Genomic DNA, 25390 nt, shown 5'->3' on the forward strand with positions numbered 1-25390 from the left:
TAACTCTGCCATGTCTGCCAAACCGCAGCTAGTATAACATTACAGCCACCACTTTTCATCCTGGTAGATTCCTGTGCCTTTTTAAAGCTACAGAGCAGTCAGAAATTCTACAGGTGAAGCTGAAGGCAAGGGAAAGGTTCATCTGCTCACTTTCTGCCCCTTCTGTAGCTGTTAAATGCCATCAGCCTTGCCATGAAAACACAAAACAGCAATGACATATATCTTCCGCCCTTCTGGGAAGGAGTTCGGGGCAGTGTACTTGGAGTTGCTCCATTTTATCTCATGAGAAGCTTGTCAAGCAGTTTAAGCTGAGAGATAGCAATTTGAACATAGGTCTCCCCAGCCCATGGCTTTAATCCTACACACACTTACATGGGAGGAAGTCCCACTGCACTCTGTGAGAGATGCTTCTAAATAAACATTCAGAGAATTACACTGTTGCATAATACTTGATCAACTATACCACACCCCTCAGTCTAAAAACAAGCAATAAAAGGTGCCTTTTATCACCGGGTCATAAGAGGTAGCCAAAGGGTTTTGTGACACTCATGTAACTCTATTCTATGTGTCCCTGCACACTGCAAAAGACCCACCAGCACTTGGGGAGATAAAAAAGAAACCACATTTTCCCTCTCAAGATTGTGGTTTATTGCTGAGGAAATGCAGTCTTCCATCTGGCAAATGTGTTAGTTGTGGGATAAGCGTTGGGATCATCTACCCAGGCATTTTAGCATGTGTTTTTAAATTTTTTTTTTAAGTGTTTTTAAATTTGTATATTTGTTTTTAATGTTTTTAGTTGTTGTAAACTGCCCAGAGAGCTTCGGCTATGGGGCAGTATACAAATGTAATAAATAATAATAATGTTAGGTATGGAAATATTATTGATTTTGATATAACAGATATCGGTTTATTTCCTGGTGACCTGACCTCCTGACATTCCAGTGGCTAAGCAAATAAAAGCCTGATTGAGCTGGAAATGTACTCCCTTCCCCATTTCCTTTTGCATACCCATACTCAATATCTCATATTGATGTTACCAAATGTATCACAAAAGAATGCCTATGCTTCATTTACATGGTTGTAGGCCCTGACACGCATATCCTTACAAATGTAGAAACTGTAACTTGAGCATATACTTGATTTAATGATTCCCCTTTGTAACTGAACCTCCCTTTTCCTATCTATCTTTGTTCCTTTGGCTCTGAGTGCTTATCTCAAGGTCGTATAAACTATGCAAGCCTATGCCTGAAAGAAAGACAAGATGTTTCTGGCATTTGTTATCCAAAGCACCCCTCTTTCCATATCTAAGAAATTACTATGTCTAGCTATGTTTTTCTACTCTTTTATGACATCCGCTCCCCACTTTATGTAACCATTGGGGAAACTATATAATCTACTGTATTTCAATAAACAGGGTTCCCACTTCTGAAAGGCATCTTGCTGGCAGGTCTTAGAACCCCTTTGCAAAGGTAATATTGTGTGTTATTTCCTGGCCTCTAGTAATAGGTTCTTGCTCTCAACTCCGCACCTTCCCGGGTGTATGTGGGCTGAGTAGACAGTGACGGCCTGCGTGTTTGGGTTTGGACCTAACAATAATAATAAAATACCACTAGTGAGGCACAGCTGTGTAATGACAATAGTCTAGAAAGGCACAAAGTCCACATTTCAGTACACAAATGAGCATATATAAATTATTGCTTTTTCATAATTAAGAGAAGGGAGGCAATGACTATTCCTGGAATTCCCTTCATCCTGGGAGTTCATGTCCTAATAAACTTGTCTTTACACAGAGAATTAAAACCCATCTAGTTTTATAGTCTCTTCCCAGGTATGGCTTTAATACACAGATAGTTCAGTTGCAATGATGTCACAAGTTCCTCAGAAAGCTGCCATCCCATTGGCTGGGCTTACAGTTAAACTGCTAGGTAAGCTGACACCTGAATCACTTTGAATTCAGCAGCTGTTCTAAGTCAGCCTCTTTGATTTGGCTTATCCCAAATAAAGACTTGAGAGAGTGCATGTCTCAAGCAAGTCAGGTGTGAACAAGGTAGGTGTTTCCATTCATTACCATCCAAATAAGGAATGGAGGAGTTATAAAAGGCTCTCAGCCAGTCCCAGCTGAGTCATAAGGAATCTTCAGTTAGTGTGTGTGTTGGTAAACTGGAAAGCTTGGTGTTATTGATTCCCCATAATAGAAGCAAACATGCATATCTGTGGTTCCTAGGGTATTGCCTTTCCAGGTAATGATGAGATCCAGACCTACCTAGCTTTAGCAAAGTGGTGAGTCCATGTACCTTCAGACTGTATCCTGGGACCACATACTGTATGTGGCCAGGGCTTTTGTTGTTGTTGCTTTAATTGTAGAAGACTATGCTAGGACTGTGATGGAACCTAATAGATAATACCCAATGTTGATTGTACCCAAAGAATGCTTATTGAAATTAATGGGTATGACTAACAAGTTGATTTTAATGTGTTTAATCCTAAATTTGGGACAGCCCAATCAGTTCAAAATGCCTGCAGACAGAAGAAAAATATCTCATTTCTATGGCTTATTTCTAAGTAGATGGTGAAATCATTGTTTGGTAATGGTGATGGAATTGCTAGTTTTAAGTGGGCACATATAGATTTAGCAACTACACAATGAGCAGGAAAATCAACAAATGGGAATGTCTTTATAAATATTATTTATTGTATCTTTACATCTATATTCCACTTGTCCTCTAAGAAGTTCAAAGTAATACATATGGTCCTTTAGCTCTCCATCTTACACTGTAAACAGTAGGCCACACTGCCTCCATGCTGAACTACTCGTTGTAGAGTGATTTAAAGCACAGTGCTTCTGCTATCTCCATAAGGGCTTACAGGGGTGCAATATGGCATTATGTTTAAAGCTGGGTCAATTTAAGAAGCTAAAGAGTTTTTTTCTAACTAACTTAATATTAGTGAAAACAGGGCTGTTGCACTCAGTGAGGCTTACTAACAGGTGAGTGTGCAAAAACTCTTTCTTAAAAACTGCATAGAAGAAACTCCTACTCCCATTGGTTCCAGTTAGCATAGCCAATTATTGGAGATGGTGGGTATGGTTGTCAAACAACATCTGGAGGGCTACAGGTTTAGGAAAGGTTGGGAGGTTGGAGGGACTGTCTTCTTCAAGATCCACAATGTTCTCTAATCCACAACACTCACAAATGTGTGACCTCCGATGAAGATTATGAATTAGGAACTAGGGACTTGAAACCTGCAATAATTTTTGGCCACCCCAAATGATACACCTACGTTTCTAGGAGAATGTTCTCTACTATGAGATGTGAATTGCATTCAGTCCTATGCTTTATTAGGTGTAACACACAATGAGATGTAGAATTAGTCCTCCAGGAAAACATTATGCCGCACAAGATTCAATGCCATCTCATAGACAGCTTTGTACTAGAAGTTTGGGTGTATGAGTTTTGTGGTGGTCCAAAGCTTACCATGGGCTTCATAGTAGTTGCTTACAACTGTCATCTGGGGTCACATGTTTGTGAGTGTTGTACCAAAAAATGACAGTTTTGATTGGAGAAATTAAAGGGGAGAGTCCCCCAGTCACAGAGACATTAGATTGGCCAAGGCTGGGATTCAGGAGCATATGACTACCACTAAATAGCTGATTCTGAAGTCAGTTGCATCTTGGGTTTATGGTTAAATCACAGGGGTAGTGTTTTTAGCTGTTCAGATGAAAAGCTGAAAAACTAATGTGAATATTGCATGGGAGTATTGCATTTTAAGTCTACTCAGAAGTAAGTTATATTGCATTCAGTGGAGTTTACGCTCAGGTTAAGCTTCAAGAGGATTGCAGATTGCAACACTCTGAAATCATTTGCAGTATTTATTAAGCCACTTTGGAAATGAACTTCTAAGAGACAGGATGAATATTTACTGAAGAAACAACTCACTAAAGACCTTGGGATATAGGCTCTGAATGCTTCATGCGGTCCTTGCATGATGCATCTGATGAAATGGGCTGTCATCCATGAAAGCTTAAAGGTAAAGGTGTCCCCGCACTTATAGTGCAAGTCGTTTCTGATTCTTAGGGTGACATCTTGTGATGTTTACTAAGCAGACCGTATATATGGGGTGGGATTCCTTCCCCGGCCTTTCTTTACCCCCCAGCATATGCTGGGTACTCATTTTACCGACCATGGATGGATGGAAGGCTGAGTGGACCTCGACCCCTTTTACCGGAGATTCGACTTTCTCCTTCCGTTGGAATCGAACTCCGGCTGTGAGCAGAGCTTCGGCTGCATTACAGCCGCTTACCACTTACCAGTCTTTAAGGTACCACAAGACTCTGCATTGTGTTTTGCTTTAAGAGACTAACAGGTAATCTTCTGGCAATCTTTGCCTTGGTGACTTCAAAAGTCTGTACAGCTTGAGGATGTTGACAAGATCCTTGGAATGGTGCGGGTGACCACGTCTGTGCTGGACCCTTGCCCCTCTTGGCTGGTGAAAGCTGGCAGGACCAGAACCGCCGGCTGGGCCAAGGAGATAATAAATGCCTCTTTGAGAGAGGGAGTGGTCCCTGACTGCCTAAAAGAGGCGGTAGTGAGGCCACTCCTGAAGAAATCCTCTTTGGACCCAGATAACCTGAACAACTATAGACCTGTGGCAAATGTTCCGTTCTTGGGCAAGGTACTGGAACGGGTGGTTGCCGGCCAGCTCCAGGGGCTCTTGGATGACACTGATTATCTTGATCCATTTCAATCCGGTTTTAGGCCCGGTTTTGGCACCGAAACAGCCTTGGTCGCCCTGTACGATGACCTTTGTCGGGAGAGGGACAGGGGGAGTGTGACTCTGTTGATTCTCCTTGATCTCTCAGCTGCTTTTGATACCATCGACCATGGTATCCTTCTGGGAAGACTCACGGAGTTGGGAGTTGGGGGTACTGCTTGGCAGTGGCTCCGCTCCTACTTGGTGGGTCGCCACCAGAAGGTAGTGCTTGGGGAACATTGCTCGATACCCTGGACTCTCCATTGTGGAGTCCCGCAGGGATCGGTACTGTCCCCCATGCTTTTCAACATCTACATGAAGCTGCTGGGTGCGGTCATCAGGAGTTTTGGGCTGCGTTGTCATCAGTACGCTGATGACACGCAGCTCTATTTCTCCTTTTCATCCTCCTCAGGTGAGGCTGTTAACGTGCTAAACCGTTGCCTGACCGCGATAATGGACTGGATGGGAGCTAACAGACTGAAGCTCAATCCAGACAAGACTGAGACGCTGTTGGTGAGTGCCTTCTCTGCTCAGATGGTGGATGTTCATCCTGTTCTTGATGGGGTTACACTCCCCTTGAAGGAACAGGTTCGTAGCTTGGGAGTTCTTTTCGATCCTTCCCTGTCTCTTGAGGCCCAGGTGGCCTCGGTGGCACAGAATGCTTTTTACCATCTTCGATTGGTAGCCCAGCTACGTCCCTATCTGGACAGTGATGACCTTGCTTCAGTTGTTCATGCTCTGGTAACTTCTAGATTGGACTACTGCAACGCGCTCTATGTGGGGCTGCCCTTGAAGACTGTTCGGAAACTACAGCTAGTCCAGAATGCAGCGGCCAGATTGTTGACGCGGACCAGAAGGTCCGCTCATATAACACCTGTTCTGGCCTGTCTGCACTGGCTTCCTATTTGTTTCCGGGCTAGATTCAAAGTGCTGGTTTTGACCTATAAAGCCCTACACGGCATGGGACCGCAATACCTGGTGGAACGCCTCTCCCAATGTGAACCTACCCGTACACTACGCTCAACATCTAAGGCCCTCCTCCGAGTACCATCCCATCGAGAGGCTCGGAGGGTGATGACTAGAACCAGGGCCTTTTCAGTAGTGGCCCCCGAACTGTGGAACAGTCTCCCTGATGAGGTGCGCCTGGTGCCGACGCTACTATCTTTTCGGCGCCAGGTGAAAACCTTTTTATACTCCCAGGCATTTTAAAGTGTATTTTAAACAGCATTTCCGTATTTTGGATGTTGTTTGGTTCGTTATTGTTTGTTTGTTTTTTATTATTTATTGTATTTATTGTATTTATATATTGTGCTTGTTTTTATCTTTTTGTACACCGCCCAGAGAGCTTTCGGGCTTAGGGCAGTATATAAATTAAACTAAATAAAAATAAATAAATAAAATAAAAGATCTGTCTTTTGAAGTAGCTTTCTAGTAATGGGAGGGGAATTTTAATCAGGCTTTTTGTGTGACTATTGCTTCAGACTGTTTCCCACTGAGCAGAATTGTCCTGCCCAGTGGGATGTGAAGACTGTGTTTTCAGAGTAACTTATTTATAAATCCTCCTTGTCCAAGGACAAGTAATTAGCAAATGCTTTATCTGGAGATTGCTCTTAACTCTGTGTGATCCCTTCACACTCGATAATAGCTGGCTTTTGCTCATTGAAAGTAATACTAGAAGCTCTTGTCACATTAATACAACTCCAACAACAGGTCTTTTTTCTTTCTCTCTCATTCACATCCCCTTTATTTTTATTTACTTATTGCATTGTATCCTACCATTCCTCCATAGACCTTGAGGCAGCACACATACTTTTCCCCTAGCCACCCGATTTTTAACTTAACAGCAATCCTATGAGAGAGGTTAAGCTGCGAGCTCTGGTGCCAGATTATATGGGGACGTAGGAAGCTGCCTTCTACTAAATCACACCATCTGCCCACCTAACTCAGCATTGTCTACTCCAGTGATTCTCAAACAGTGCGCCCAGGCACGCTGGTGCGCCCTAAGAGGTGGCTAGGTGTGCCTCAAATATTATGAAAGTATATTTTAAAAATGAAAAGAAACCCATTTGTATAGGGTAAGTAATAGGTTTCTATAGTTTATTTTTACTCATAGTTTCACAAAGTGCGCCAGAAAATTTTTATGTTTTACAGTGCGCCGCAAACCAAAAAAGTCCACTGGTCTACACTGACTGGCAGCAGTTCTCCAGGATTTCAAGCAGGAGCCTCTTCCAGCGCTACCTGGAGATACAGGGGGTTGAATTTGGGACTTTCAACGTGCAAGGCAAATGCTCTCAGACAATACTGAGGGAGATGGACCAATGGTCTGACTCAAATATAAGGCAGCTTCCTATGTTCAAAAAACACTAATTGCTGGTGACAAGAATCTTAATTGCAGTGGGTCATAGGCCACATTCACGCTGTACATTTATTCCACTATTATTCCACTTTAAACAGTCATGGTTTCCCCCAAAGAATCCTGGGAAGTGTAGTTTGTGAAGGGTGCTGAGAGTTGTTAGGAAAGCCATGTTCCCCTTACAGACATGCAGTTTCCAGAGTTCTCTGGGAAGAAGAACTTGACTGTTAAACCATTCAGGGAATTGTAGCTCTGTGAGGAGAATAGGGATCTCCTAGCAACTCTCAGCATCCTTTACAAACTATACTTCCCAAGATTTTTGGGGGGAAACGATGACTGCTTAAAATGGAACAATGGTGGAATAAATGTACAGTGTGAATGCGCCCATAGAAGCGTAGAGTTTGAAGGGGCTTATAAGGCCATTGAGTCCAACCCCTTGCTCAATGAAGGAATCCAAATTAAAGCATATCTGACAGGTGACTGCCTAGCTGCCTCTTGAAGGCCTCCACTGTTGGAAAGCCCACCTCATCCGGACTTCCGGGAAGTGGTGCTGGCTGGTGGTTGTCTCTGAGGGAGCTCTGCCTCAGAGGAAGCTTTTTTCAGGTTAAAAGTCAGCCAAGAGGAATCTTGGACTGGCTTAAATGTTCTCCAAGGTACAGGAGAACCGATCAGATCTTCCACAAGACTTCGTTGAGCTGTCGGCGGCTGGAATTGATCAGGAAATTCCTGAGATAAGAAGGCAAGCCGATCGGCTGAAGACGGAGTCAGGATTTTCACGCAAGCTGGACTGGAATGAAGCGAAGCGTTTTTTCTTTTCTTAAAAAAAAACGTTCTTAACCAGCGAGCCCACTTCTGCCTAAACCTTATCATTTGGCTTAAATTACTGCAATAAAAGGGATTTGTTTATGAATCAGCAATTGAGAAACCTGGGTGAGTCATACTTTTTCTCTTTTAAATATAATTAAGGAAGAAAGAAAATATAAATAACTTATTTACTTTTCTACGACAAAAAGCTGGCTTGAATTTGGACTTTTAAAGTTTAAAAACGGATGAGAGGTAATTATTATATTTTGGACTATTTTTCTCTTTGGACTATTTCTTGTTGGATGAATCCGCTGCTCGTATATGCTACTAATTGTTTAGTCTTGGCAACCAGAATTGTTTTGCATTCTTGGATGCAGATAAGGACTGTGTTGTGCTGGCTGGATTCCAATTACAGGCCTGGAATATTAACTCTTCTTTTTGGTGGAGGGAAAAAAAGAAGAAATAGACTGCCCTTAGGTTCTGAAACAGTGATTAATTTTAGAAATTAAAGGCCTCTTTTTGAAAATGACAACTAAAAAAACAACTAAGGCCCAGGGGCGAAGAGGTTCTATTGATACACAGGAAGAGGATATACCCCCAGAAATGTTTCAAAAAATAATGGAAGGGATTAATGCTATAAAACAGGAAATTAAACAGGAAATGAAAATTGAATTGACAGATATAAAAGACTATATTAAAACACAAGTGGATGAGATTAAAGGGACAATTGGGCAAATAAAGGAGGATGCAAAAAATACTAAAGAAAAGGTACAAACCTTGGAGAATAGAACAGATATACTAAATCTGGAACTAGAAAAAAATTTGGACTATTTAGCTATGACTGAAATGAGAAATAAAGAGCATTGTTTGAGATTCCGTGCAATCCCTGAGGAAACAGGTGAAGACATTAGAGACAAAATTGTTAATGCTTTAGTAAAATTTCTGGACTTGAATGAAGATAGGATGGAATTTGAAATAGACAAAGTTTATAGAATTAACTCCAGATATGCAACAATGAAAAAAATTCCAAGAGATGTGCTTGTTCACTTCGTAAAGAAAACGACCAGAGATATGGTTTTACAGCAACACTTTAAATATACCTTTAAAATTGATGGTAAGGAAATACTGGTGATGAAGGAAATTCCTATTAGACTTTTACGTAAGAGAAAAGAATATGCTTTCCTTACAGAAAAACTTGAGCAATGCAAAATTCAATTTAGGTGGGACGTTCCAGAAGGAGTGATTTTTACATTCAGACAACAGAAATATAGATTGAATACTGTTCAAAAAGCAAGGGACTTCTTGAGAAAAGCTTCAAAAGATATGGAAGAAGATAAACTCAAAGATATGGATACAGTTCCTGGGAAACAAAGTCAACAAGGATACGCAGAGGAGGGGAAGGAAGATGATGGATCAAAAGGAGCATCAGGCAAATTTTAAAATACACGCTTAACGATGGATTACAAATACCTAACTTGGAATATAAATGGAGCCAACACGGCGCAGAAGAGAAAGAAAGTGTTTCATTATTTGAAAAAATTAAAATTGGATATAATTTGTCTACAAGAAACTCATATTCAGAAGAAAGATTCTAAATATTTGATTTGTAAAAATTTGGGTGAAGAATTTATTTCAGCTGGACCAAAAAAAAATAATGGAGTTGTTCTCTATATTAACCCACAATTGCTTCCTAAATTGGTATTATTGGACGATAGTGGTAGATTTGTGGGGGTTGAAATTACTTTACAAGGTACAAACATTTTGATAGTGGGTATTTATGCCCCCAATGAAGATAAAACAAGGTTTTATACAGGACTTATGGAAAAATTGTCAGAGTTTTCATATGAGCATTGGTGTGTCATGGGTGACTGGAATGGGGTAATCTCACCAAAAATTGATAGGCTTTCTGAAAAAAATATCAAAGAGACACAAGGTAAATTACCGAAGATTTGTTTTGAACTCATGGAACATCTAGAATTGGTGGATACCTGGAGATATATAAATGATAATGCAAAGGAATTTACTTATTTTTCAGAAAGACATAAAACATTTTCGAGGATTGATATGATTTGGATGTCAAAAATTTTAGCGAAGGATATTTTTAAAATGGATATATTACCAAAAACTTTTTCGGACCATAATCCTGTGATATTAACTTTAAAAAAAAAAAATCTTGGATTTAGATGGAGACTAAATGAATCTTTATTACAGAATGATAAAGTAGTACAAGAATGTAAGAAGAAATTAAAGGAGTTCTTTGAATATAATTTACATAAAGGAACAAGTGAAAATATTGTTTGGGATACAAGTAAGGCATTTATGAGGGGATACTTTATTAAATGTAATTCTGAATTAAAAAAAAAGAAACAACAGAAAATGCAATTAATTTTGGAAGAAATAAAACAAAAAGAGGAAGAATTGAAAAAGAATCCAGCTAAAGTTTCTATTGTAAATCAAATTAAAATGTTACAGAAGCAAGTATCAATGTTGACAGTTAGAGAAATTGAAAGGAAATTAAATTTTGCTAAACAAAGGACTTTTGAATTTGCAAATAAACCTGGGAAATGGTTAGCTTATAAATTAAGAAAAGAACGTCAAAAAAATATTATTTTAAAGATACAAGAAGGAGATGAGACGCTGACAGACAATGTAAAAATTAAAAAGATTTTTCATCAATATTACTCAACATTGTATAAGTGTCAAGAAATTCCATCTGAAAAAATAGAAGAGTATTTATTTAAACAGAATTTGCCTAAAATTACAGATTTTCAGAGACAAGTTATTAATGGCCCTATTACGTCAAGAGAGATATCTGAAGCTATAAATAAAATTAAATTAGGAAAGGCACCAGGACCAGATGGGCTATCTGCAATGTATTATAAATGTTTGGAGGAAGAACTCCTGCTACCTTTACAGTCTACAATGAATTCTATTTTGCAAGAGGGAAAGATACCGGATAGTTGGAAAAATGCTAATATAACATTAATACCTAAAGAGGACCAAGATTTAACTAAAACAAAAAATTATCGGCCAATATCTCTACTGAACAATGACTATAAAATTTTTACAATGATTTTGGCTGAAAGATTGAAAATAATATTGCAACAATTTATTCAGGAAGATCAATCAGGGTTTTTACCTAAAAGACAATTACGTGACAACGTCAGGAATGTTTTGAATGTGTTGGAATATTTAGAACAACGAAATGATAAACAAGCAGCTCTGATTTTTTTAGATGCTGAAAAAGCATTTGATAATTTGAATTGGAAATTTATGTTCCAGGTTTTGGAGCAAATGGACTTTGGAGACAACTTTATAAAATGGATTAGATCGATTTATACATCACAGAAGGCCCAGATAATTGTTAATGGAGACTTAACGGACTCATGTGAAATACAAAAGGGTACAAGACAGGGATGTCCATTATCTCCCCTTTTATTTATTTTGGTTTTAGAAGTGTTGCTTAGAGATATAAGGCAAGATAAAAGGATTTCGGGATTAAAAATAAAAAAAGAAGAATATAAATTGAGAGCATTTGCTGATGATTTGATAATTGTACTAGAAAACCCTTTGGAAGGAATTCATATACTGATGGACAAATTAAAAGAATTTGGACCTTTAGCAGGATTTAAGATCAACAATCAAAAAACAAAGATGTTGGTGAAAAATTTAACTTTAAGGGAACAGAAAGAGTTAATGGACAAGACAGATTTTACAATAGAAAAAAAGTTGAAATATCTAGGCATCATCATGACAAATAAAAACTCAAAGTTGTTTCACAATAATTACGAAAAATTATGGACAGAGATTAAGAAAGACTTGCTAAGATGGGATAAACTACAACTGTCATTAATGGGTAGAATATCTGTGATAAAAATGAATGTATTACCGAGAATGATGTTTTTGTTTCAAACAATACCTGTAATATCCTCTGATTTACCTTTTAAACAATGGCAAAAAGATATTTCTAAATTTGTATGGCAAGGAAAAAAACCAAGAGTTAAATTTAAATTACTTCAAGACGCTAAAGAAAGAGGAGGACTGGGATTACCAAATTTGAGACTTTATTTTGCTGCCTGCTGTTTAGTCTGGATAAAGGAATGGATCTTATTGAGGAATAAAAGACTATTGGATTTGGAGGGCCACAATCTGAAGTGGGGATGGCATGGATATCTATGGTATGACAAAGTAAAAGTAAATGTAGACTTTAATAATCATTTTATAAGACGTCCTCTGTTGAAAATATGGAATAGATACAAACTAAGGTTTTATTCGAAAATACCATTATGTGTCTCAAGTCAAGAAGCTTTTTATAGAAGAGAAATGTCTGGAAAAGAGAAATGGTTAACTTATCAAGAACTATTAGAAAATGTACATGGAGAATACATAATGAAAGAGAGAGAACAATTGATAAAGGAAGGATATAGTTTTCATTGGTTTGCCTATTTACAATTGTTAGAAAGATATAAAATGGACAAGAAAATGTATGGGTTTGAAATAAATAAATCTGATTTTGAAATAGGTTTGTGTACAAATGATGAAAACATAATTGCAAAAATGTATAAACTTTTATTGAAAATGGATATGGAGGAAGAACAAGTAAAAGAGTGCATGGTAAAGTGGGCAAAAAATTTTGGTCATAACATACAAATGGATCAATGGGAAAATATGTGGAAAAAAGGCTTGAAATTTACATTATGTTATAATCTTAAAGAAAATTTTTATAAAATGATGTACCGTTGGTACATGACTCCAGAAAAGCTGTCAAAAATGTATAGTAATGTCTCTAATGTTTGTTGGAAATGTAAACAACAAGAAGGATCTTTTTATCATATGTGGTGGTCATGTAAAAAGGCGAAATTATTTTGGGCACAGATAGGTAGGAAGATGCAAAAAATTCTAAAGATAAATATTCGGTCAAAACCAGAATTTTTCTTATTGGGTTTTATGGATAAACAAATAGAAAAGAAATATGGAAGAATAATATTATATATGATTACGGCAGCAAGATTATTATATGCACAAAAGTGGAAAATGGAATCAACACCAACAATGGAAGAATGGTTATTGAAATTAATGGACTTAGTAGAAATGGATAAATTGACATGTTTACTTAGAGAAAAATCGACAGATACATTTCTTAAGGAATGGAAACCTCTCTTAGACTTTTTGTTGAAAGATCAAAATAAAATGATGATACTGGGATTTGACGATTAATTAAGACAGCCTATGGAGAAAAGGGACTCTGTATGTATACATTAAGGGATAGGTTTGATGTATATTATATACTTATAGCTGATCTGCGACAAATCGGAAGTCAACTATTTTATTTTCATTTTTTTGTTGATGTATTGTTATGTCTTTTTGACTTTGTTTTGTTTGTTTTTGGAAAAATTTGAATAAAAATTATTAAAAAAAAAAAAAAAAAGGAAAGCCCACCTCATCCCTATGTAATTGGTTACATCGCCGTACCACTCTAACAGTTAGGAAGTTTTTCCTGACGTTCAGTTGAAATCTGGCTTCCTGTAATTCAAGCCCATTATTCTGTATCCTGCACTCTGGCATGATCGAAAAAAGATGCTGGCCCTCCTCTGTGTGACAAGCTTTCAAGTACTTGAAGAGTGCTGTCATATCTCCCCTCAGTTTTCTCTTCTCAAGGCTAAACATGCCCAGTTCTTTCAATCTTTACTCATAGGGCTTTGTTTCCAATCTGCTGACCATCCTCGTTGCCCTTCTCTGAACCCGTTGCAGTTTGTCTGCATCCTTCTTGAAGTGCGGAGACCAGAACTGGATGCAGTACTCAAGATGAGGCCTAACCAGCGCCAAATACAGGGGAACCAATACTTCAAGCGATTTGGAGACTATACTTCTGTTAATGCAGCCTAAAATAGCATTTGCCTTTTTTGCAGTTGTATCACACTGTTGGTTCATATTCAGCTTGTGATCAACAACAATCCCAAGATCCTTCTTGCATATAGTACTGCTGAGCCAAGTATATAACTATGCATTTGGTTTCTTTTTCCTAGGTGTAGAACTTTGCACTTATCTCTGGTAACTTTCATTCTGTTGTTTTCTGCCCAATGCTCCAGCCTATCAAGATCCCTTTGAATTTTATTTCTGTCTTCCAAGGTATTAGCTATCCCTCCCAATTTTGTATCATCTGCAAATTTGATAAGCGTTCCCTGCACCTGCTCATCCAAGTAATGTTGAAGAGCACTCGTGCGGTTCTCCACTCATTACCTCCCCCCAGTTTGAGAAGGAACCATTGATAAGCACTCTTTCATAGCTCAATGAAAATGGCAACACTGTGTATTACAATGGCAAATGCAAATTCCATGCTGGGGATTATAGGGGAAAGGACTGAAGATAAATCTGACAATACTGTAATGCCTATACTGAACTATGATATGATTGTGTACAGTAATGACTGCTGCATTCCCAAAAAGGACATAATACAGACAGAAAAAGTACAGGAAAGAGCAACCAAAATGATTGTGTAGCTTCCCTATAAGGAAAGGCTATAGTGTTTGGGGATATCTTCTTTAGAAAAGAGGACTGATGGGACATATAGTAAAGACCTGAAAATTATGCATGGTAAGAATGGTTAGCAAACCTATTTTTTCCCATTCTGCTAGAAGCTGGCCAATTAAAGTAGCATAAGTCCAGGACTGATGAAAGTACTTTTCACAACACACAATCAACATGGATCTCACTGACAAACACAATGATGTGATGGCTTTAAAAATTGGATTAGACAAACTGTTATGGAGGACTGGTCTGTTGACAGTATTGGTGGCAATATAAATGAAATCTCCACGTTTTTAAAGCAATAATTCTTCAGAAAACCTATGGGAGGGGGAGGCAACTAACAAGCAAGTGCTGTTTACCTTCATGTCCTGGCTGTGGATTTCCAAGATGCGTCTTGCTAGCAACTGCAGAAATCGGGATGCTAGACTAAATGGACTTGCAGTCTCATCAGCAGGACTCCATTATTCTGTTAATACATGCATAAAATAAGTTCAGGAACAGCACTCATGGGCAAAAGAAGCTCAGCATAAAGTCAAATTCCTAAGCTTCTAAGCATGTCTCTCTTGTGTGGTTTTGCTTTGGTGTTTAGTTACATCTCATTCTTAAATGTATATTCCTAGGAGCGCAGTACCCTGCCAGCCTTTCCACCTATGTTGACTTCATGGATCCTGAACGGCTTGTCCAATGCCCCTATGATAAGAACCACCAGATCAGAGCTTGCAGGTTACCTTATCACTTGGTGAAGTGCAGAAAGGTGAGAGAAAATGAAGGGCATGGGGACAATACCACAAAATAACTTTCTTTTTTTAACATGGCCTTGTGCATCTTGGATTTGGAGGAAATAGCTGAAGTGATGTGTGTTACTTACCATGAAAGAAGGGGCCAAACTTGCTGCTCTGGGCTATTTTGAGAGGAAGGGCAGGATAGAAATGTTAAGAAAATATACCAACCTCATACACTGGCTCTCTTCTCAAAAGAGGAGTGAGCTCTGATCTATTCATTTCTGTGACATGTTGAATGTCCCTACAAATTTAACAAGTTCCAAACAAAATTGTACAATGATGCCCCTTGAACTAGTCCTCTGAATCCATCTGCAGTGTCTTGTTCGGTATACATCTTCTGTTACCAGGATTTTTAATAAATTGAACACCTTCAGTCTTGTGATCTTGCACTGAAATGTCCTATGTGTGTTTTACCATGATAGCTTGCCCAGTTAATCTCCTATATAAAGCCAATACAGATTTGGAGATGCCATCTTTCTAGGTAAAAGTAGTCCTAGAAACAAAGAATGAGCCTGAGGCTGCAATATAGGGTTGTCAGGTCAGAAGCATCCCAAACCCTGAGATTTCAGGGGCGGGACCAAGTGATGTCATTAAGCATGATGCATTAAGCATCCACAGTTACTTGGAGCATACAATTGTATGGTTGCTTGGAACATACAATTCAAACAAAAACATTTCTCTGGTTGGAAACTAAGAAATCTTAGCTAAAACATTTAATCTAGCCTACTTGCTTCTGGCAAGGAGGGTTTAAGTGCCCTCAGGCTAGGACAGTCACCAGAAGGCCATTGTAGGAAGAAAGGAGCCTAGTGTTGTGGAGATGTCAGATGGGAGCACTCAAGGATGGGATGCCCCTGAAGGCTGCAATTCTAAACACACTAAGTCCCATAGAACTCCAGGACTTACTTCTGAGTAGATATGGTTTGGATTGTGCTGTTGATAAAGCTTGACTAGGGATCCTCTGCAAAGATATCCATATCGAAGCAGGGTTGGCAACCCCCTGCCTGGAATGCCCTGCCCCTACCTTTTAACATGGCTGCTCCAAAGTTCTTTACAGATCTGACCCTTCACTTCAGAAAGAAGTTTGAGAAATAAGTAAGAATAAGAAGATTCTCTACCCTTTTCTCTCTACCCTGTGGGCTGCTATAAACTCACCTTGACAGCCAACCCAATTCCAGTGAGCAATAATTGACAGAGAAAACACACATGGTCTGGTCTACCTTCACAGGCAGCAGCTTGGGAACAACAGTTGCAGTCACACTACCCAGTACGTGAATTCTCTTTTACCACTATTGGGCAAGAAACAAACCATCATGCAACCAACAAGGTGCATCAGTGGGTTTAAGGAGGTTGAGCTGAGCACATGGAACCACTGTTGTTGCTTCTATGGATGTAAGGGAGTGAGGTTAAAAGTAAATGAAATGCAAATAGAAAAACAAAAACAAAAGACAGTGAGGATTTCCTAAACATAATACCATACCACCTACAACAAAATTCCTATGAGTAAGGCAGAACACTCAGCATCCCACAACCAGTCAGGCTTCCTAACCAAAACTAAAAAAATATTGGCAGCCAATCAGCCAAGGTCATAGAAATCCCCATGCAGCACAACCTGACCCAGAGGCTGCAGTTAGTGCAGAATGCTGTGGCACAATTGCTGACATGAGTGAGACCCTATCAGCACATAATACCTCTGCTCTGAAATCAGCACTGGTTGCCAATTTGCTACCTGGCCAAGTTCAAGGTGTGCTTTCCGTGTTACGGGTGACACACAGTACTTGTTCTGCTCTTATAAGAAATCAGTCCTTTAGGGTGGTAGCACCTATGCTTTGGAACTCCCTTCCTACTGACATTAGGCAGACGCCTTCATTGTACTCTTTTCAGCACCTACTAAAAATATTTTTGTTTAGGCAAGCCTACCCAGGCATGCCCCCTTTAGGATGCACACCTTAATGTGGTGAAGGGGTTTGAGAGTGTTGAAGAAGCTAAGACCAAGAGGCTAGACTCCTAGCAGGGGCACCCAAGACGGAATGGTCAAAGCTGAGACACCAGACTAAAATGCATCAAAACTCAGAGGAAGGCAATGGTAATCCACCTCTGAATACCTCTTACCACAAAAACCCTATGAACAGAATATCCAAAATGCAACACAAGATAGTGCTGGAAGATGAGACCCCCAGCTCAGAAGGCACTCACCAAGCTACTGGGGAAGAACAAACGACAAGTATGAGTAGTGCTGTGACTAACGATGCAGTTGGGTCAAAGCCGAAAGAATGATGCAGAGGCTGATACACACAGATGTGAAAGGAGAGTCCAGAGTTGTATGATTTACACAATAGGAACATGGAATGTGAGAAGCATGAACCAGGGAAAGTTAGAAATTGTCAAGCAAGAAATGGAACGTATCAACATTACAATACTTGGCGTGAGTGAATTAAAATCGATGGGAATGTGACATTTTCAGTCAGACAACTACAAAATATTTTATGCAGGAAACAAGAAATTAAGAAGAAACAGGGTTGCTCTAATAGTGAGAACTGATGTAGCAAGAACAATTAGGAGCTACAATGCAAGGTCTGAGCGAGTTATATCAATGAGATTAAACGGGAAACCTATCCAAGTCTATGCTCCAACGGCAAATGCAGAAGAGGAACTGGAGAGATTTTATGCAGAAGTACAGGAGGAAATTGATCACACACCAAAACAAGATGTGCTCATAGTCATGGGGGATTGGAATGCAAAAGTAGGGAACAAAGAAGTACTAGGAATTGTGGGGAAATGGGGCTTAGGAGACAGAAATGAAGCAGAAGAAAGACATTGAATTCTGTGAAGCCAATAATTTGTTTCTTGCAAACATATTTTTTGAACAACCAAAAAGATGACTGTACACGTGGACATCACCAAATGGTCAATATAGGAATCAAATTGATTATATAATTGGTAGCAGAAGATGGAGAAGTTCCATACTTTCTGCAAAAACAAGACCAGGAGCAGACTGCGGTACAGATCATGAACTGGTCGTATCGAAAATCAGAGTAAAGCTAAAGAAGAACAAAGCAATCATAATGCCAAAATACAATTTAAATAACATCCCAGAAGAATATAAAGATCAAACAAGGAACAGATTTGAGGCTTTAAACTTAGTTGACAGAGAACCAGAAGAACTATGGTGTGAAGTCAGAGACATTATCAGGGAAGAATGCAAAAAGACAATACCTCTAGTTAAAAAGAGAGAAAGACCACAATGGATGACTGAAGAAACTCTTAAAATGGAGAGAAGGAAAGCAAAAGTAAGAGGAAATAGAAACACAGTCAGAACCCTAAATGCAACAACACAGTGGCTAGTAGGTAGGGACAAAGAACTATTACAATAGTTATTGTATAGAAATAGAAGAGGACAACAAAAAGGGAACAGCCGTATTCCAAAAGATTAGAGATATGAAAGGCAAATTTAAACCAAGAGTAGGGATGTTAAATAATCAACAGGGGAACACACTGACTGACCGAGATGAAATAAAAGGAAGATGGAAGCAATACACTGAAGAACTCTATAAAAGAGATGTCAGGATGACGGATTCATTCACAGAGGAACCATATGATGAAGAACCAGAAATTTTAGAATGTGAGGTGAAACCTGCTCCTAAAATACTTGGAAGAAACAAATCACTAGGAATAGATGGCATATCAATAGAGTTGCTACAAGCTACTGAGACTGAATCTGTCCAAATTTTGACAAAAGTTTGTCAAGAAATATGGAAAACTAAACAATGGCCCGCAGACTGGAAGCGTTCCATATACATCCCAATTCCAAAGAAAGGTGATCCCAGGGACTGCAGTAATTATCGAACTATTGCCTTAATATTCCATGCAAGTAAAGTAATGCTCAATATTATACAACAAAGGCTCTTACCATATATGGAGCAAGAAATGCCAGACATCCAAGCTGGATTTAGAAAGGGAAGAGCACCAGAGATCATATTGCAAACATACGTTGGATAATGGAACGGAGCAAGGAATTTCAGAAGAAAATCACCCTGTGCTTTAGAGATTACAGCAAAGCCTTTGATTGTGTAGATCATGAAAAACTATGGAATGCTTTAAAAGAAATGGGGGTGCCACAGCATCTGATTGTCCTGATGTGCAACCTATACTCTGGACAAGAGGCTACTGTAAGGACAGAATATGGAGAAACCTATTGATTCCCAATTGGAAAGGGTGTGAGACGGATGTATTTTATCACCCTATTATTTAATCTATACGCAGAACATATCATACGAAAAGCAGGATTGGACCAAGATGAAGGAGGTGTGAAAACTGGAGGGAGAAATATCAATAATTTAATTGCTTTAAAAATAGGATTGGAAGGGGAGAAACAGATTTACAACACAAAGCCAATTCTTTGCTATGTTCACTCAAATGTCCCATTAATTTACAGCACAATTCTAACCATGTCTACTCAAAAATAAGTCCTATTGAACTCAATGGGGTTTACTCCAGGTATGTGGGATTAGCATTGAAGCTTTACTCCCAGAAAAGCGAGAATTGGATTAACGCTTTATATTGGGAAGGTTTTCAAAACACTGCCATCTTCAACAGCCCAGGAAAATTTAAACTAGTTTGACTTCTGCACACAAGAGAGAAAAAGACTGAAAACTATATACTTTATTTATGAAACAACAGTTTTCAGGCCTTGCAATGTGGTCTTGGTAGTGTCTGGAGTCAACACTTGTTGGCTACAAACCTGATAGGGTGGGGTTAGAGCAGCCAGCTATAAGCTCGTTTAACAGAAGTTGGGGGGCTGATATTTTGGTGTATCTCTCAAGAACCAGACCACCTAGAAACTTAATATTTTTAAAAATGAAAACTCAGAGTCTGGAGATTAAGGTGACATACCCGGAGACCTGGAAAGGACCCAAAAAATCTGGAGTCTCTGGGCAAAAACTGAACATCTGACAACCCTACTCTAATAGTATTATACTATTCTTCACTGGATCCACCACTGTGGTTTTCTGGGGGGAGGGGGAGGGAGCTCATTAACTACTCACTCTTGAGGCAACTCTGTTCACACTGAGAGGACTTGTTAAAGTAAGGAGTAAAGAATTATTTTCTTAACAGTTGTCGCATATTTCAAATACACAGTATTCCTTTAATCCAGGGGTGGTACAACTATGACTCTCTAGATACGGCTGCACTCCAACTCCCATCATCCCTGACTATTGGCTAACTTGGCTGGGGCTGATGGGAATCCAACACCATCTGGGTAGCTATGGATTCTCCTGCCATGATTCATTCCATTCCTTATTTGGAGGAGTTCTGTCTGTGAACAGGAGTAGCCAGTTGGCAAGGCCTTCTCCTAGGAAAACCATGATAACTCCAGTGAAGAATGGTATACTGAAGTGTCAGGCACAACTATTTCAATTACCTTTCTCTAGAGAGGAATAGAATCCATAATCCTCTCCCTATGTAAAGCCAATATGGATCAATTGGGCATGTCATTATGGCAGAACACCCATCCTTTCATCCTTAAGTAACGGGTGAGCTTGATAGGAGGGCCATGCTCTGTATTGTTAACTTCAGGTGTCTCGTTCCAGAACAACCAGAAGATCGCCAAAGAACTGGTAACATGCCCCTACAATGCCCGTCACCGAGTTCCAAAGCAGGAGCTCAAATTTCACACTGCAACTTGTGAGAATAAAGTTTCTCCAGAGATTTTGGAAGGTAAGAGGATTATTCTTGTCTGTTCTAAAAGCTACCTACAGAGTGCTGTATGTATAATATCTATGATGTGGGTACAACAAGCTGAAATGAAGTACGTAGTGGCTATAGGTCATTTGCATTTGTAGCAAATCTCCTGGCACTCTGGGCTGGAGAAATATGGTCTGCTTCCAGTGCACACTACACATCCAACTGAGAAATAATGAATGGACTATAGTGAGCAGAGAGGATGTAACAAATAGCCTTCCAAGAAAAGGACTTGGTTGAGTACCACTCCATTCCTCTTAAGTGTGCAATGGAAGGTAGTTTTGGATTTGAATTCTAACTTGATTAAAGTACTTGCTGGTCAATCAGCAAGTGAAATGAGAAGGTCTAGGTAAGGAACTAGGTATTATGTGGAACAGGAAGCTGTAAGGTAACGCAGTCAAGTAAAAGCAGGCTTGTAGTCAAAATGCAAGCTTGCTTTAATTTGCATAAATTAACTTCCCCACCCCCCCATCCCTACCAACTGATGGCTCCTTTGGGCAGTGCTTTGTATGGGGATGAGGGTTGGGAGGTTAACTGCTGCTGCAGCAACTCAATCTAATTCTCGTCCACAACTACTTTATTAATAAAATGAAGGAAGGGAGGTGTTGAGCGATCATACTGTGGACACTGCATCTAGCTTGTCCATAAGGAGCAGCCAGGATCAGGCGGTGCTTACAGTTCTAGCATCCCTTCGATATTTATTGTATTGCTAATGTGAGCTGAGAAGGGTTTTTTCTTTTGTGTTTTCTCCCCCTGTGTTTTCTTTCCTTAATAAATTTGCAATAAAAAATGAAAACCAGCATCCCTACTGGTAGTACTAAAATCAAAAACATTTATGAATACTTGGAAGCTGTGTGTTCCAGCATAAATCCCTAGTAAACAAAGCATTCTTTCCACTGAAAATTATTGGATTGACTGACAGCATAAAATAATACTCTATTATTATTATTATTATTATTATTATTATTATTATCTTTATTTATAACCCGCCCTTTTTCCAAACTGGAACTCAAGGCGGCTTCCAGATAAAAATAAGTACATATCATTAAGAACCTATAAAAATATAAAACATATAAACATATAGAATCAGCATTAAAACAGGATTAAACTATTAAGATGTTAAAACCAATTAGATACACTCTTAAAATACTGCCACCCAGTTTAGGAGCATGCAAGTAAAACAATAACATACAGCATCCTCTTCAGTCACTACCCTTAAAACCTTCAGTTCCAAAGGCCTACCGGAAGAAAAAAGTATTTAGCTGTCAGCGGAAGGACTGCACAGAGGAGGCCATTCTTGCCTCCCTAGGAAGGGAGTTCCAGAGCCTAGGGGCAGCCACTGAAAAGGCCCTATCTCGTGTCCCCACCAGTCGCACTTGTGAAGGTGTTGGGATCGTGAGAAGGGTCTCTCCTGAAGATCTCAGGGCCCGGGCAGGTTCATATAGGGAGATACAGTCTGACAAATAGCCTGGACCTAAGCCGTATAGGGCTTTATAGGTCATAACCAGCACTTTGAATTGTGTCCGGAAACAGACTGGCAGCCAGTGGAGCTGTTGCAGCAGGGGAGTTTTATGGTCCCTGTAACCAGCCCCAGTTAACATTCAGGCTGCAGCTCGTTGCACCAAATGAAGTTTCCGAACAGTCTTCAAAGGCAGCCCCACGTAGAGCATGTTACAGTAGTCTAAGCAGGATGTACCTAAGGCATGTGTCACCATACTCTGTATCTGAAAACTGGATCATCCTGGCAATGACAGCTATTAACACACACCACTGGTGTATCACTAAGTTGTTGAAGCCTTGTTCATGTATTCAAAATAACACATGAAGGCTTAAACTGCGGAGGGGGAGCAGGTGTCTGCACCACACACATGACCACTCCACCCCTGACCTTCCCATGTTTAAGGGGGAAGGTCTGAAGGAGTCTTGTATGTGGTCACAATAGCAGCATGTTCCAGGCTCAAACTTGGAACAGTCAGATCTGAATCTGAAACTAGCCTCCATAACCAAGATGCCTTAACTTCTGTTCTTGTCTTAATACTTTGCCTCTGCTTGCAGTTGCTGCCAATCCAAAGAACAAGATCAAACAGGTGATAGCTTGGCAATGTCCCCTTCCAGAGGAAGATTGGGAGGCTGGTGAGTTTTCCCCCACTTTGTGTAAAAACACACTTCCTGGGTTGCAGCACACCATGGCTGATTTCAAATGTGCTTGGCTTATTAGAACTAACCTGCATCTAGAATCTCTCTCCCCTTTCTGACAGGCTTACTGACCTCCATCTTGGAGGCACCACGGCACTGTTGTAAGGAACTGGGTTTCTTTGGCAGAATTATACATGAAGAAGTCCTGCTCAATTGCACGAAGTCTAGCATTCTGTTTTAGACTGTGGCCTGCTAGGTGCTGGAAGTATATGTGTAAAAGCAGTGGCCCTCCCCATTGTCTGCCCCATGTTGTTATGTCTCAGATCATGAAGGCTTAGCTGTTGCACTGAAGGAACAGAAGAAATAGTAAGGGGGGGGATCTGGCTTTTTCTGGTGACCTGCTGCTGGGGAGGCAGCACTGGAGAAAGATAAATTGTATAACTTCTTGTAACTTTTCCTTCTTAAAGCACTTTTGCTCCACTTTTTACCAGAGTAGTTTATTACATAATGGTGTGCAATCAAAGGCATGTTTATTACTAACGAGATTGGCATGCAATCAAAAAGACACAAGAGGCTCAGGCTAATTCTTGTTGTATAGTAATTCTTAAATGACCAGCTAGATCAAAATTGTTGATGGAAAGATGAGCTCAATGGAGCTGGTCTTTCCAAAGAGCTGATGGGAATGGCTGTTTCCTGTTTCTCCTCTGCTGCAGTCTAAGAACTGGTGCCTGAATTGGCTATCTTCTTCTACCCTCTCCATTCCTTTTTCCATTTGTATTATGTCCAACAGATTGTGAGCCTGTGACAGTCTGTCTTGTCAATCTCTGTACAGCATCTGAAAAGTTTTAGGTACTGTATAAATAGAATAATGCTGTTGTAAAGGCAATAGGGGCTTTAAACCCATATGTGGTTCCCAAGCAAATGTTGTAGCTTTTCTGCAAGGAAACAACTTGTACAGGTATTCCAAAGAACATTAGAAAAACTACATTGTCCCTCCAGTGTCATCTGATCAATTGAGACGGTACTGAAAGCACATCCAAACAGGAGTCTGAGTAATCCTATCCTATGTCAGTGAATATGGTGAGGGGGTTCCCTGCCCTGTAAATAAAAATTCAGCCTAATCATTTTATCAATTTTTTTTTTAAGATGCTGATAAATCTCCTGCTCCTCCTTTTGTGTTTGGTGCCAGGTGAGTCTATATAGCATTCTTCAGCAGCTTCATAAACTGCTAATTACAGACTGATCCTGGCTAGCAAATGACATGGACAGAAATGTCAACGGAAGCAAAGATGCTCACTAAAGAGGAGGATAGCTGCACGTAATTGTTCCGTACAGTTAAGAGAGCTTCCTAAGACTGACCTACTTCCAAGAGTAAATAACTGCAACTCGCTCCTGCTGTTAGTGAGTAAAAACGAAATCTACGTGAACAACTTTGCTGCTGCATGCATCTCCTACCCTGTAACACAGGGATAGCCAATATGGTGCCCTCCAGAAGTTGTTTCACTCCAACAGCCCCAGCCAGCATAGCTAATATTCAGGGATGATGGGAGTTGTAGTCCAGCAACATCAAGAGGCCTACAAGCTCCCCATCCCCCCAGTAACACATAGGTGGGCTGCTGCTACTTTTAATACTCTGCCAGGCTAGAGTACAGATGTAAAAACATTGCTTACTAGCAGATCTCAAATATCTTTTATCAGTGGCTTTGCCCTCTGGCAGTACTGGCTTTTGTGGCCGTATTTAGCACTTGTCATGCCTCTCCATGCACTGGAGGGGACTCCTTCTTAAATAGATTTGTCACTTCATTTAAAAAAATGACTCTTAAGTATACTATATACATAAACTCTTCCATGGGCCTAGAACTGGTTTAACTGGTTACCTGGGGAATTTGGATAGTGTAAGTTGTTACTGAACACAGGTTCATAAAGCAGGGGTATGCAACTTTAAACACAGAAACAGACTCTGGCTACAGAGAACATCACTTGGTATCTATGGGCAGTGTCCGACTAACGCATCTCATCAGCACAAGGATTTATACTTGCGCAATGGAACTTCTCCTCTCCTCCTGCATGCTCTAGGGTTTCCCCAACCCTACAGAGCAGATCTGGGGAGGATGCAGGTGGTGCACAGAGGGAGGAAATGCATGAGTTGAATATCACCCCATCTTCCCTCTTTGTTAAATATGGCTCTGCAATGAGGGGTGTTTCCATGCCAGCCCTTTTCTATGGCATTGCCACTGTTTGTTCACTTAAAAAAGAGGATCCATTTGACTAATTGGTTGCCTCCCAGTGTTCTGTTGTC

General features: G+C 39.8%; 2 protein-coding genes across 4 annotated transcripts in view; one reads left to right on the forward strand and one right to left on the reverse strand.

Moving 5' to 3' along the window:
- NCKAP1L (NCK associated protein 1 like) overlaps nt 1-251 on the reverse strand; it is an 87414-nt gene extending 87163 nt beyond the window's left edge. Inside the window, exon 1 of the mRNA XM_061614555.1 lies at nt 151-251. The gene's annotated coding sequence lies outside the window, so the exon portion shown is untranslated. The remainder of the gene's footprint in view (nt 1-150) is intronic.
- A 1691-nt stretch (nt 252-1942) lies between these two features.
- The window catches only part of LOC133379400 (gametocyte-specific factor 1-like), a 28128-nt gene continuing 4680 nt past the window's right edge, over nt 1943-25390 (forward strand). The window contains exons 1-5 of one of the 3 annotated variants that reach the window (XM_061614575.1): nt 1943-2047; nt 15055-15188; nt 20805-20931; nt 23011-23088; nt 24238-24280. In XM_061614575.1, the coding sequence (XP_061470559.1) occupies nt 15096-15188; nt 20805-20931; nt 23011-23088; nt 24238-24280 (341 nt within the window). In that variant the 5' untranslated portion in view covers nt 1943-2047; nt 15055-15095. Of the gene's footprint in view, nt 2048-2107; nt 2281-15054; nt 15189-20804; nt 20932-23010; nt 23089-24237; nt 24281-25390 lie in introns of those variants that run through there. The other 2 variants (XM_061614573.1, XM_061614574.1) reach the window with 2 other exon arrangements.

Source organism: Rhineura floridana, chromosome 3 (genome assembly GCF_030035675.1).
Source record: "Rhineura floridana isolate rRhiFlo1 chromosome 3, rRhiFlo1.hap2, whole genome shotgun sequence".
Taxonomy (NCBI): domain Eukaryota; kingdom Metazoa; phylum Chordata; class Lepidosauria; order Squamata; family Rhineuridae; genus Rhineura; species Rhineura floridana.